General features: G+C 45.6%; 1 protein-coding gene across 1 annotated transcript in view; it reads left to right on the top strand.

Moving 5' to 3' along the window:
• The window catches only part of PRKCH (protein kinase C eta), a 108,100-nt gene extending 96,933 nt beyond the window's left edge, over positions 1 to 11,167 (top strand). The window contains exons 13-14 of the mRNA XM_053404071.1: positions 8,612 to 8,755; positions 10,389 to 11,167. Of these exons, the coding sequence (XP_053260046.1) occupies positions 8,612 to 8,755; positions 10,389 to 10,571 (327 nt within the window). The 3' untranslated portion in view covers positions 10,572 to 11,167. The remainder of the gene's footprint in view (positions 1 to 8,611; positions 8,756 to 10,388) is intronic.
• The last annotated feature ends 3,901 nt before the right edge of the window (positions 11,168 to 15,068 follow it).

Raw genomic sequence — 15,068 nt, forward strand, 5'->3', positions numbered from 1 at the left:
AGATTCCTGTCTTGCAGGGGGTTGGACCAGATGACTCTCAGGGTCCCTTTCAACCCTACAATTTTCTATGATTCTGTGATTCTGTTAAAGATACTGTTCCTGGCAACCTTGGAAATATCAGCTGTGGGGACATATAGCTGTTTTAAAATGTTCTCAGCTGTTGTCATTGTTTTGATTTTTTAAAATTGCGTTGTTTTGCTCCTTTGGTAGTTCATGTGGGCGAATGGGTTTCAGTCTGTCCCCAGCCAACCCCACCTTCCTTGTTTACAACTGGTCAGGATGTGACTCTCTGCCTGTCACGGCCTGTGTCTCCACCTAATGCAGATCTTCCATTGCCTTTTGCCCTGTCGGTCCGAGTGGGAACAAGCCACTACTGGGCAATAAATGTTGAGTTCACAAGTATTGTCCCTCACAGCTACCCAAAAGGGGAGTGGGGTCAGGGAGGCGGGAGCAGAAGCATAGAATTGGAAGGGACCAAGAGGATCAACTAGTCTAAGGTTACTAGATTTTTTTCAAAGAAATCCAGGGACAATTTTTTTTTTGAAAAGAGAAAAAAATAATGAATTTTTTTTAAAAAAAATTAAGGAGTAATATCTTCTCTTCTGTGGTCTCCTCTGTCACATGGCTCTCCTCTGGGCCCTGGCCTGCTCTCTTGGAGTGCTACCCTGCCGTGGAGTAGGCTCGGGTCGGGCCTGGGCACCATTTTAGCTAATGGGGCCTCTTGCTGCTGCTGCGCCGCCAGAGCACGATTTCTGTTCTCATCCTGAAGCAAAGTTCTTAACCTGAAGCACTATTTCTGGGTTAGCGGAGTCTGTAACCTGAAGCGTCTGTAAGCCGAGGTACCACTGTAATGGCGATGGTGTGGCAAGGTCGGGGCTCCCCTCTTTTTTCTCCTTCCCCTTTCTCTCTCTTCCTTCTCCTCCTCTCCTCCGTCTCCCTGTGTCAGCTTCAGGGTTTTTACTGGCCCTGGAGCACCGCTGGACAGTTGGCCGGGTGGCCGGGCACTCTTGCTCTCAGCTCAATTTGGGTCATGGGGGGGTCAGAGGTTCCCCCAGTTGATGTGCCGGTGTCCCTGGTTCCCCCTTGGCAGTGGCAGCAGCAGCCTAGTAGCACAGTTTGCTCTGGCAGCTTGCTGCCGTGGTGCCCGCCATTTTGCCTCGCTGAAAGTCCCCATATGATGTGTCTTATGCCATTGAACCAATCACGCAACATTCATTCCCTACTAATAAATCTACAACACTTAAAATATAAATCCAGGGGCATTAAATGAAATCCGGGGACATTCCAGGGACGGATTTTGTCCGAGGACAGATTTGTAAATCCAGGGACTGTCCCTGGGAAACGGGGACGTCTGGTAACCATAACCTTGTCCAACCCCCAGGAATGCAGGAATCTTTTGCCCAACATGGGACTTGAACCCACAACCCTGAGATTAAGAGTCTTATGCTCCACTGACTGAGATATTCCAAAAAAAACAAGTCTGCAGTTCCAAGTTTGCTGTTCCTTGGAAGGCAATCTCCTTCCCTTGGGCAGCAGAGCTGCTTCCTCTGAGGAGCCATCTGACTTTCTCCAGATTCCTCTTTGTGTCTTAGAAGGTCACTTCTCTTCCTGGAACGTTCCTGAGAACATTCTTTAGCAGGAAAGCGGCAGTGACCTATAATGCACAAGGGGGAAAACTGAGCAAGGTTCCCAAAATCCCTCCCTCCCTCGCTCCAGCTTCAGTTATTTGTTTCTGACGAACAATTTATTGTCAGCTTTCCAAGGCAAATAACATTTCCAAACAATAGAATAATCACTGGCCACTGTAAAAACAGGATGGTGGACTAGATTGGTGATAGGCCTGAGCCAACAGGTCTCTTCTTATGTTCTTATAAAAGAATCTGAACACCGATAGCCTACAAATCAATATGGCTAACTTAGGGTTGCCATATTTCAAAACGTAAAAAGCAGGACACCCTGAAAGTTCTTCTTTTTTTTAAGAATAATTTTTTATTAACCGACCAATCACATCAAATCAAACCAAATTACATAAATTCCAAATTACACAGCCGAATTTTAAATTTTTGTTGGGGGTACCCATATTTCAAGTTCCGAAGGGGATCCAATCAACTTCTTGCTTCTTACTGCTGTTTTAATCTAACCTTATGATGTTCACAGTACTATCCAGTCCTTTCTTATTGTTTTTCCACATCTCTTGTTGTTATTTTCATATATTTTTCCTTTCTCTTTGTGACCTCTGATAATCTCCACAAGCTGGTTAGAACAGTTTGTAATCCTGCGTGGATATTTTTTTTTTTATCCAGTAGCCATATCCAGACGTTTTCCATATAACATCACTTCCATACATCAAAACAGTCATGGCGTCATTAATCTTCACCAATCTGCCTCCTTTCTCAAAACCTCTGAGGAGATTCACTAGGAATGCAGTCTGAAAACAAGTCCATTCTTCCTCACGGCTATAAATCCTTTGGCAAGATGGCGACTCCGAATTAATTGCTGCGCCATTCCAAAGGCTCTTATTGCTTCTCGGTCTCCATAAATCATACTTTTGGTTAAAGTTTATCTCCACACAGACCTTAATCATCCTGCTTGGGTCAGTTCAACCAACGATTCTAATGAGGAGGGGTTCTTGTAAATCACATAGAAGGAAAGTAAAAAAGGTTCCCCCCCCATTCAGTCCCGTTGTCAACATACCCAGCCTTTGGTGTATCTTCATCGTAAAATATTCCTGTTTCTCCAACCCGTCGTCTTCTTTCACAGAGGTCACTTAAATTAGCAGACTTCACTCCCCTTCTTCACTTGAAATATGTGCATTTGCTTCTTTTGTAATTAATTATTCCAAATTGCTGCAACTAGTGTGCGATCAGAGACAGCGTCCAGGAGAGCCAAGGTCCACACGGGGGCATTCTGCCTAGGGCCCTCACCCCCTTCTTTCGAATTAGGGGGTGATTTATGGGCACAGCAGGCAAGGGCAGTGTTCCCCATTCCCTTGGGGCAACAAGGGAGGCTGCCTACTCCCATAACAGCCTCTTAATTACCCCGTGTGGGTCGGAGAGATGATATTGTCGGCCATCTTCCAATGCGCCCCCTAGTGGCCCCACCCTGAAAGTTCTTGAGCTTTTTTTTTAAGGAAGACCCCAAAATTGTTTTGGAGCTTTTTAAGGCATTTTCGGCACGATTTAACCCCCACTGCCAATTTTTCGGGACATTTGCCCAATTTCTGAAAAATAATCCAGGACACCATTTTTGGAGGCAAATTGCAGGACATGTCCTCTAAAATCAGGACATATGGCAGCCCTAGGCTAACTTAACCCAACAACACTCTCCTCCCATCACACACAATTAAATCTTACTAAAGACAACCAGCCATGCTCTGGGCTCCCCAACCAAGGAAATATAACAAACGAATAGAAAGAGAACCCACCCAAGTGATGCTGACACAGCCCCCACAACACACACACTAAGTAAAGAGTGTAAGTTTTACCACTCCACCCCCTACCCCTTCTCTCCCCTTTTTCCTCCTTCTTCCCCAACGATATTCTGTTCACAACACTAATGTTTCATATAAAATGTAACTGATCTGTAGAAAGGACTCTACAACCTGAAAAAGAGGCAATGCATGTACAGTGGTACCTCGGGATGCGAACGGGATCCGTTCCAGAGCCCCGTTCGCATCCCGAACGGAACGTAAGACACGACGGCACGTCTGTGCGTGTGCAGGTCGCGTTTTGCCATTTCCGCGCATGCATGTGACGTCATTTTGAGCGTCTGCGCATGCACGAGCAGTGAAACCCGGAAGTAATGCGCTCTGTTACTTCCGGGTTGCTGCAGAGCGCAACCCGAAGGCGCTCAACCTGAAGCACATTCAGCCTGAGGTATGACTGTACAGTACTCTTGTAAACAAAGAAAAGCTTTAATTTTTTTTTTTAAAAAAAGAATCTGAAGCAGCATATGTCCATATTTTAAATGTCTTTATTTTTTAAAACAGAGGCACTGGAGGATACTTTCAGGCAAATCCAAAGGATCTTTCCTGATTAATCAATTAACTGATTAAACTTCAGAATTGGTTCCCATGAAGCATCACAAAACAATTTCACTATACAATTAAAAAAAATGCAAAACTGTATTTTAAAGCTGCATGTATGAAAGCCAATTGTAATGCAGCCAGATGGGCGGTGGCAGCGGGGGGTATAAATAATGAAATAATAATCATAATAATATATAGAAACCAATTGAAATCCAACACAGGTGACTGACTGGAATAAAAGAAATCTCCCCTTAGAGGGCTTGTTGAAACCAGAAGGTCTTCAACAGGCACCAGAAAGACAAATAAAGGCAGTGCTTGTCTGATGTGCAACAGCAGGGAGTTCCAAAGAGTAGCCGCTGTCACACTATTTTGATTTCCAACATTGTTTTGGGGATACCCAACATATTTGGGCTTGGGTTTTCCCGCCTTCAAAAAAATTGCCTTGGCTTTAAAACACTGTCGCAAAACAACAACAAACCTCTAGTTACGTGAAACATATTCAATAAACACACAAGACATAACCGGCTGTACGTTTGAATAAATAAAGTATACTATTCATTGTATTAAATTGTAGATTTTAACAGAAGTAGCTCATAAAGTTCAACGAAAAAAGTACAATCATACCTCATGTTACGTTTGCTTCAGGTTGCGCGTTTTCAGGTTGCGTCCTGCAGCAAAGTAACCGGAAAGGGTTACTTCCAGGTTTCGTCACTTGCGCATGCGCAGACACACAAAATGACGTCATGCGCATGTGCAGAAGCGGCAAATTGCAACCCGTGCATGGGCAGACAGGCAGACACGGGTTGCGTTCTTTTCAGGTTGCGAACGGGCCTCCGGAACGGATCCCGTTCGCAACCAGAGGTACCACTGTAGAAGACCCAGCGGATCAGTTCATTCTCTAATCAGTTTATGCGTAAAGTCCATGTATGTGTAAGTGTCTATTCCACCTGTCTGTTCATAGAGTCCAACAATCCACACGAAAGGTTGTTACAGTTCCACAGAATCCTTTCTCAGAGTCTAAGACAAGATTAAAACGCAAATCATTGGACACAAAAGACTTTATAGTCCATTCTAATTTGCTTTCTGCATCCGGTTACATCTTGTGTGTTTACTGAATATTATTTAAAACACTGTCCAGCTTGCATTTTGCAATCGTTAGATGCACACATGTGTTTCTGCAACTGTAAATTTCCCCCCAAAGGTGCATTCATGAGTCCACAGAATTTCCAGAGTTCGGCATTACATCTCTTCTGCAGTTTGCTTCGCTGTGTTGCTGCTCTGTTAAAAGAGCCGGGCTTCAGGCCCCTATATGTGTAAGAACAGTGGAAGGGACCTGCCTTTTACAGCCTCATCCTTAGGCACCATCGCGACATTTAAAGGCTGGCGTTCTTTCTGTGCATTCATTGCCCATCTGGGATTTGTCCTGTCTCATTCCGGCTCCCAGGACAGGAACAGATTCCCAGGGACAGCAGGCTGTGCTCCCTGGCCGATCCAAATCAACTTCAGGGCAGGGTCATGAGAGCAAGGGATGGGTGTGCACTGACCACAAGATTTGGTTTGGTCCTCAGTTCAGGGATTTGTAAAAACAGTCTGGTTCACGTCGTACTTATTTAGTGGCTGACTAGTTTGGTTTGGAGGTCCAAATCTCATTTGCCATCCCCACTTCACTCTTGGGAATTCTAGATGGATATAACTTCTTTCCTTTTTGACAAAAGTGGGTGGATTTTGCAGGCTGGACCCTCCAGAGTGTGTGAACCCTGTCAGATTGCAGGCAAATAAATCTGAGGGCTTTTGTGTACTTAGGTAAAGGGTAAAGGGGACCCCTGACCATTAGGTCCAGTCGTGGCCGACTCTGGGGTTGCAGTGCTCATCTCGCTTTATTGGCCGAGGGAGCTGGTGTACAGCTTCTGGGTCATGTGGCCAGCATGACGAACCAGAGCAGCACACAGAAACGCCGTTTACCTTCCTGCCAGAGCGGTACCTATTTATCTACTTGCACTTTGACGTGCTTTCGAACTGCTAGGTTGGCAGGAGCAGGGACCAAGCAACGGGAGCTCAGCCCGTTGCGGGGATTCGAACCACCAACCTTCTGATCGGCAAGTCCTAGGCTCTGTGGTTTAACCCACAGCGCTACCCATGTCCCATTTTGTGTACTTGTTGTTATTGTTGTTTAGTCGTTTAGCCGTGTCCGACTCTTTGTGACCCCATGGACCAGAGCACGCCAGGCACTTCTGTCTTCCACTGCCTCCCGCAGTTTAGTCAAACTCATGCTGGTAGCTTCAAGAACACTATCCAACCATCTCGTCCTCTGTCGTCCCCTTCTCCTTGTGCCCTCCATCTTCCCCAACATCAGGGTCTTTTCCAGGGAGTCTTCTCTTCTCATGAGGTGGCCAAAGTGTTGGAGTCTCAGCTTCAGGATCTGTCATTCCAGTGAGCCCTCAGGGCTGATTTCCTTCAGAATGGAGAGGTTGGATCTTCTTGCAGTCCATGGGACTCTCAAGAGTCTCCTCCATTACCATAGTTCAAAAGCATCAATTCTTCGGCGATCAGCCTTCTGCCTTTGTGTACTTAGGCACCTATAAATGTGATCTCTAAGTCTTTAAACTTTTTTTAACTGGGGGAAAATTGCATGAGGTTTTCAGGCAAGGGTGTCCCTTCTGAGGGTATAAGCCAAATTTAGCTGGGAGAAATTCACATTTAACCTTAGTAGGAATTACATCTCAGTAGGCCGGTGCAGAATTGGGCTGTTAACCATCTGCTTAGCTTATTTAAGCTGTTCCTAAGTCGAGTGGTAAAACAGCAACCTTTCGAAACTAGTAAGGGATATCTGCTTGGCAGAACAGAGTTCTCCAATGCAGAGCAGATTTCACTAAGGGGAGTGTGATTAGGTATTTCTCAACAGGAAAAAGTACCAGGAAGGAGATCAAATCAGTCTGTGGTTTACAGTGTCAAAAAGGAGAGTTCTCACTGACTCACAAGGGGCAAAGTTTACGCTGTGGGCTGCAGATGGGAATTTCTGGTGTGAGCTGTTGCTGCTGCAAAGTTCACGTCCTGAATTTTGGAGAGCTCTTTTGGATTTTGGATAGCGAGGTGGTCTAGGCCGAGAGATGGCAACTTGTCTTAGGGCACCTGGTACATTTTCCAGCAGAAATGGAACCCCAAGTCTGACTCCAGTCTGCTCTAGTTTATCTGTCTTATTTTCCAACCACAAGCAAAGCACATAATGAGCAGTAATTTTCCCTACTTCTCTCCACCCACTTTCCTTACATAATAATCAGATGAAATTGCTTACAGGACATTCAGCCTCCAGCCCTGGGGCAACATGGAAGGAAGCCTTAATTAGAGTAATTGCTCTGTTTAAATAACTATTCTCTCTTTGTTTAAAGGCCAATGGATGTTGGAGCGAACCTCTCTCCCCTTCTCCTGCCTTTCTCTTCCCTTCTGATCTAATTCATCCCTCATTCTTTCCGGCCATTCATTTAATGACTATCTCTCCCAGATATTTCTCCTTCTTCTTTATTTTACAAGGGCAATTAGATGGCAGATTCTGGCTCATCTTTCCTTTCCTAGCCACTGCTTTTGTAACAAGGAATTTACAGCGCTTTGCTGAGGGCAGCAAGGGAAGTTAGCTTCCCACAAACATACTTTTGCGAATTTTTTTACAAGGCACCATGAAACTTTTCACCAACGTCATTAAACCAGCGTCAGACCCAGCATGCAAACCTACAGTATCCAGGATTTTTATGGCGGTTTTGCAGAAGCTCAGGCTCAGGGGTGAAATGTGGCCCTCTAGACCTCCCTATCTGGCCCTCGGGATCCTTCTCAGGCCACACCCCCTTCTCCCCAGGCCATACCACCTGGTTTGCATCCTCCTTTGCTGTTTTTGCCTGGCTGGAATGTGTCCTTGAACTCTGGTAAGGTCTCTTGCTTGCCTGAGTGGAGGGCAGAGAGGAGCCTGTGTGGAAACTAGCTTTCCGTAGAAGGGCAAAATTAACATTCATTGCTCTGCCAACTTTTGCATCTTGCCCTGCTCACAACTTGCACGGGAGTAGCCATTGAGCCTAGAAGGAAAAGCAGGTCTCCAGCTGAAAAAGGCTCCGTACCCACTGGCTTAAAGTAATTACGAGCAGGGAGTTGGACTAGATGACCCTTGGTGTCCCTTCCCACTCTACACTCCTATGATTCTAATAACAGAAGTATTTAATTTGGTTCAGAAACGGTATCTATTGGTCATCAAATGTCTTGGCAAACAGCGATGGTTTTTAATTCCTCCTGAACTCTAAAAGTGAGGGCGGGAAACAGGTGCACTTCATCAGGCAGGGCATTCCACAAATGGGGAGCCACCACCAAGAAGGCCCTGCCACTCGTTGATGTCAACAGGGCTACCCCCAGCATCTCCAGATAATCAAGTGAAAGACCCCTGTCAGAATTTCTGGAGGCTCACTGCACATCAGAGCAGACAGTTCTGAGTTACATGGACCAAGGATACGGCAGTTTCCCATGTCTCTAATTAATAGGACATGATAGTGGATGGCTAAGAGCATCACTTTCTTCCTTGCTAATCCTTTCTTCTTCTTTTTGCAGTTCATGACCAAGAACCCCAAAATGCGCCTCGGCAGCATTGCCCTGGGTGGAGAGAATGCTATCCTACTGCACCCATATTTTAAGGAATTGGATTGGGATCTGCTGAACCAGCGTCAGATAGAGCCGCCTTACCGTCCTCGAATTGTGAGTGTTTAGAATTTTGCATGTACTCAGAAGTAGATTCCATGCATTACATGAAAAAGTTCCCCCAATTCAATCCCTGGCAGCAACGGATTGAACCTGGTACCTTCTGCATGCAAAGCGTAACCGCATTCACATCAATGACCTAGTTTGCTCATAACACCAAACCACAGTTTACTGAACTATAATAATAATAATAATATAATAATAATACATTTTTATTTATACCCTGCCCTTCCCAGTTCAAAAACCTGGCTCAAGGTGGCTAACAACAAATTTAAAACACTTAATTGTAAAAGCAGCATAAAATACGGTATAAAAACATGAATAACAATAAAATTTGAAATTCAGAAATCAATTTAGGGGAAATAAGCATTAGATAATCCCCAGGGCTAGCTGGCTGAATTGGTCCTCCTTGGGCCAGTGAGGAGGCCAGGGGAGAATTAGCTGTGGGGTCTCAGAGCGGGTGATCTTCATAAAAAGGGAGGGGGAAGGAAGAGAAGGGAAATAAAAGATCAGGCTGAATTCAAATTAAAGGCCAGGCGGAAACTCTGTCTTACAGGCCCAACGGAAGGAGGTTAAATCCTGAAGGGTCCTAGTCTCCTGGGACAGAGCATTCCACCAGGTCGGAGCCATCACTGAAAAGGTCCTGGCCCTGGTGGAGGATAGTCTGACTTCCTTAGGGCCCAGGACCTCTAAACTATGGTTATTCATGGACCTTAAGTTCCTCTGTAGGGCATACTAGGAGAAGCAGTCCCGTAAATATGAGTGTCCTAAGTTTAATAACTGTGGGTTATTAAGCAGTGGCTCAAAGTTATTAGTGAACCCTGCTCGGTAACTTAACAATGCTTTATTTGCTGCCAGCAAACTACAATCTGAAACTAGTGTTTGTTTACAAAACTTGGGTGTTACATGTGAATCCAGCACTCTCAGTTAACCATGGTTTGCTTGGTCATCCCATCCCATCACCAAGTGACAAAACAAACATTGGAGAAACAAGAATTGTTTGATAGTCTGTGGGACAACTTGTTAAGAAAACTATGGTTTAGCATTATGTGCAAACCAGGCTAGTATGTTGTTTTCCTGGGATAAGCCTTTCATGTAATATTTTGGACTAGATGGTTGTTGGTTTTTTGGGTTGGGTACACACTATACATTTAAAACACACGCCAAAAATTTAGGAACTGTTGTTTACCTATCATAGAGCTAGTATTCCCAACACTTTAAAAAAACTACAGTTCCCAAGATCCTTTGGGAGGGATGTGTTTCAAATATGCTTTAAATGTCTGGAGTGTATGCAGCCACTTCTGTAATCTACTTTTAACAGAAAAGCTGAGTACAGCTAATTTCTAATAAATAAACCTAACAGATTGGACCCAGGCTTAAATTACTCACACTTAGGTCCTATAGAAATCACTGTGTTAACTACCTTTTCACACTGATTTCTGTGTGGTACAAGTACTTAGTATGATGTAACAATCTTAGTCAGGATCCTGCCCAATTTTTAGAAAATTACAATGCCAATTTTTCTAAATCCTCAAAATACTGAGAAACCAATGTGAATGTCACCCTTGTTAATGGGGGGGGGGGAGAGAACGAAAACCTAATATATTTGTTTTATATTTGCATATGACAGAAATCGAAAGAAGATGTGAGCAACTTCGATCCTGAATTTTTAAAAGAGGAGCCAATATTAACTCCCATTGAAGAAGGAATCCTTTCTATGATTAACCAAGACGAATTTAAAAACTTTTCTTACACAGACCCAGAACTAGAGTCTTCGCCACATTTGCGGGCGTGTACTAGCCTCTCCCCCTGACAAAGAGGAACAGTGGCAATTTAGGCCTTCCTGAAAATTTGTCCAGCTGGGAGATCGAAACCCGACAACCTAATATTCATGCCTCACAGACAAGAGAAGCACTGTTAGTTTAATATCGGAGCAGAGGGACTGTCCTGGAATTTTTGAAGCAGCAAGAACAAATATTTATAGCAGGGCAACGAATCCCCTTCGGTAAATGGATGGTGTGGATGTGGGAAGAAGAAATAATTTGACCTTGTTGACTCGGGACAGCTGGCTGGGAAATTCGACTTTGCAGTGCGTCTGGGGAGTCACCAGAAGGGTGAAATGAACTCTGAGGCAGGCCAAGTTTGATACACCACTGATATCCTGCAATTGCACCTTCCAGAAAACAGGGGTAACGAAAAGAGGGGAGCCAATGACTGCGTCGAACTGCATCAAGAAAAACATTGTGTATGGCATTACCTTGGTTAAAGAATTTATATAGTATACTGTTCTTCCTCCGATGAAGAACGTTGTAGGTCCCTCCTGGGCAAAAATGGGTCTCTGAAATGTTTCAGGCTTCCATCTGAAGAGATATTTCATTGCACAGATTGTCAAAAACATTTTTTTTAAAATATCCTCCAGGGAAGGAAGTCTTCCATGGTATATAGGGCCAGATCCAGGCCCGGTTCTGATTTGTTGTATGCTAGTGGTAGCTCCAGATGGGATTGTCCTGTCCTCATTTCCATCACGTGCGCCCTGTCAACTGAAAGGAGGATAAAACAGGTTTTCATATCTGCTCTGAGAAAGAGAGAGGAGGAGGAGGCGGAGAGAATGAATCTTCCTTGCTGAGTTGGGGTAAAAGTTTGTGACTGTTGTTAACAGAGCAAGACCACCTGCTACCTCTCTGTGTTAGAGACTTCCGATTGTGCCACAATTTGTAGGCGCAGGTCCATGCTTTCCAGTCATGTGTCAAGAGCATGGTAGGTTTTTTTTTTCCTTCCACTGCTTTCCTCGGGAAACCTGGCTGTTTACTGCTGCATCTGAGAAAACGCCAATCCACAGCAAACCCAGTTGACTTTTATTGTGATTCACAATGGGACAAAAACAAAACAAAACCCTGCCTGAACCCATGCCTACAGAGACTAGATGAGCCCTTCCTAACTGTAAGATGAGAGGGAATTTATTTCCTGTGTTTGTCAAATATGGTAACCAAGATGACCAGGGGCTTCCTAAGTATTTTCTTCTCCCATCCTCAGTGCTTCCTCTCCTGTTGAAAACAGACTGTGTAAAGTACTCTCTGCCTTTTACCTCAAAGAGGATTTTTACCCTGATTCCCTTGAAAAAATATATAGATGTTTTCTTCAGGGCTCATTAAAAACAGAAGAAGAAAAAACTGAAGCCAAAATGGTGGTCCCTCAAATTATTTCGCCACTGGCGGCATGACCTTTCTGCCAGACACCCAGCTTACAACTCAGGGCCTCATTTTGGGACAAAGCAGGGAAATTTCACACAAGCGGAAGATGAGGTTCTTAAGCCACAACTGCTTGGTTCTCAATGTGCTTCTGCATACCCAGTTGTGGGGAATCAGAAGTGGGGTGTGTGTTGCAGGCTTCCAGTGGGTTGGCTGGTTGGCTAGCTTGAGAATAGGATGCTGGACTAGATGGGCCATTGGCTTACAGGGTTCCTTGTGGTTTCTTACGTTCTTAAGTTGATTAAAAGTATATTTATTTGAATGAGTAACATTAGTTTATATGAGTTAAGTGGGGTACACATTTCGGCTAGCAGACTATGTTCAGTGTCGGGATCTCCACTCAGCCAAGCCAATATGGCTCATCTTCCTCCGAGTCCTTCGGAATCGCCCTCCTGACGAATAATTAACGACCTGAGCCTTTGATAAGGCCTCAGGCACGTTCTCCCATTCAGCAGAGAATCCAGCACAGGGAAGTGATGAGATATTTATGGCTACATCACTGTGCTTTATTTCATACTACACAGACAACAAAGAAATATACATCCTCTCTCTATGAAAGCAGAGAGCAACTGAACAAAGGAACAAAGGAAACAGGAAACCGCTAACGTCACATCCCATCTCCCGTCTCTTGTGAGACGTCCAATAGCCTGGACTGTCTCTGGAATGTAAACAGAGTCCTGTGACTCTAAGCAGCTGCTCAGTGGCAAACAGAAACTAACATCCAGTACAGGTGTCCCCCACCAACTTACACGGGGGTGGGTAGGTTATATTCCGGGCCCCAACATGCATAAGTGAAATTGTGTATAGTGGGAAGCACCCCACTTTAACAGAGAGGGTGTGCGGGGAGGAGAGAGTGCGGGAGGAGAGGCAACTTGGAAATTGTCCGTGGCCCGCTTCCCCTATCCCGAGCCTGCCTGCCTGAGGAGAGCTGGAGCGCATGGTGGCACCAGCTGGACACAGAGTGCGAGGGCCAAGAAGGGCACCCAGCAGAATGGGTGTCAGAAGGGGGCGCAGACGCATGGCACAGCCAGGGAGGTGCCTCCTGGCCCGTGCCGCTAGTCGATTGATGGCCACCTTCCCTCGCTTGGGCAGCAGCCCTGAGCAAGGAAACTCCTATTTATTTATTTGCGCATCATGACTTTAGCCAGCTTGTGCCATCAAAATCATGCTCCTTGCCAACAGACTCCCAGCATCACTGCGAACCACCCTGGGTGTGGCATCTACCAAGAGGTAACCCATCATGATATGCCTGGTTTCCTTGATCCATCTTCAGGTTGGTCCACCTTACATGAGCCCAGCAAGTGATGAGAAGAATGGTACCTTCTCACCTTCATTCCCAGAATTCTGATTCAGCAAGGGTAGCCAACATGGCACCCTCTGGATGTCATGGACTACAACTCCCATCACCCCTCGCTATTGGCCATGCTGTCTGCGGCTGATGGGAGCTGAAGTCCAACAACATCTAGAGGGCAAGAGGTTTGCTATTCCTGTCCTGTATACAGAACCTCCAAGTGTCCCTATTTTCCAGGGACGTCCCCGATTCAGAGAAGCCGTCCCGGTTTCTGATTTGATCCCGGAATGTCCCACTTTTCTTTAGGATGTTCCTATTTTCACTGGAGAAATGTTGGAGGGTATGGAGTTATGTGACCCCGCCAAGCCATCTGAAGGCAATCCTGTAGGGATGGTAAAAAAAGTAAAATAAAATAAAATAAATAAAAAATTAATTTAAAAAAATATTTAATGTTTTATTATGTTTTTATATACATGTATGTTGGAAGCTATCGGGACGCGGGTGGCGGTTCGAATCCCCACGGCGGGGTGAGCTCCCGTCGTTCGGTCCCAGCTCCTGCCCACCTAGCAGTTCAAAAGCACCCCTAAGTGCAAGTAGATAAATAGGCACCGCTTTCTAGCGGGAAGGTAATCGGCGTTTCCATGTGCTGGCTCGCCAGATGCAGCTTCGTCACACTGGCCACGTGACCCGGAAGTGTCTTTGGACGGCGCCGGCTCACGGCCTCTAGAGCGAGATGAGCACGCAACCCTAGAGTCGGACACGACTGGCCCGTACGGGCAGGGGTACCTTTACCTTTATGTTGGAAGCTGCCCTGAGTGGCTGGGGCAACCCAGCAAGATGTGTGGGGTATTATTCGTAAAATTATCATTATGGAATGGGATGTCCCTATTTTCATCAGAGAAATGTTGGAGAGGATGTGTACGCATGCACCTGTGGTAAGTGAATGGCTCAGCTGGTGGAAGTCTGTGTTCAAGCAGCAATGCTGCTGAATTATTTCACCACTGGCACTAAATGCTGCTGAATGTGGGTTTGTGAGGTGGCAGCGTAATGTTTTTTAACAGAGCACTGACTCCCCCCCCCCCTAACCTGCTGCCACTGTGCAAACTTAAGCATGTGCCATCCTACTGCAAAAACATGTTCTCATGTGCCACACTAAGTACTTTCAGGTGTCCAAGGAGCCCAGTTAGAATCAACCGCTTCCTTGCAAACGTCCATCGCTAGGGCAAGCTGAAAACTGCCCTTTCTCCATCTTTGCAGGCCCAGAAAAGTCTCATCTGGAAATCTCCTTTGTGAGTTTGCAACCAAGCCAGAAAGTGTGGGGTGGGGAAGGGGGAGGAGGACCTGGAGCAAGCAGCAACATTGCCCTTACTGGATTTTGCCATAAACGTTGCGACATAACTTCTCGCCAGAGGATTCGCTTGCTGTCGCACACACCCTGCAGTTTGCGGGAAGGAGCAAGCTGTAAAAGTTGAGTAAGCGTTGCAGCTAAACCTGACTCAGCGTTTTATAGCCACTAATAGGCTGACGGCTTATCTGCTGCTGTCTGAATTTGATCTTTCAGTCTCTCCTCTTAAGCCTGCTGGAGGTTTTTCCTTTCTTTCTTCCAGTTCCGCTTCCACTTAATCTCAAGATTCTTCGTCCCTGCCCTGTTCTTTACCCCAGACAAGTTTGCACACATCACGATCCTGTCTCTCATTGTGCTGAAAAGGTCACCAGGTACCATGTGAAGCAAGGAGCTCCTCTCAGGCCCCTAATCCATCCAGCCCATCAG

This window comes from Podarcis raffonei, chromosome 1 (genome assembly GCF_027172205.1).
Source record: "Podarcis raffonei isolate rPodRaf1 chromosome 1, rPodRaf1.pri, whole genome shotgun sequence".
Lineage (NCBI taxonomy): Eukaryota > Metazoa > Chordata > Lepidosauria > Squamata > Lacertidae > Podarcis > Podarcis raffonei.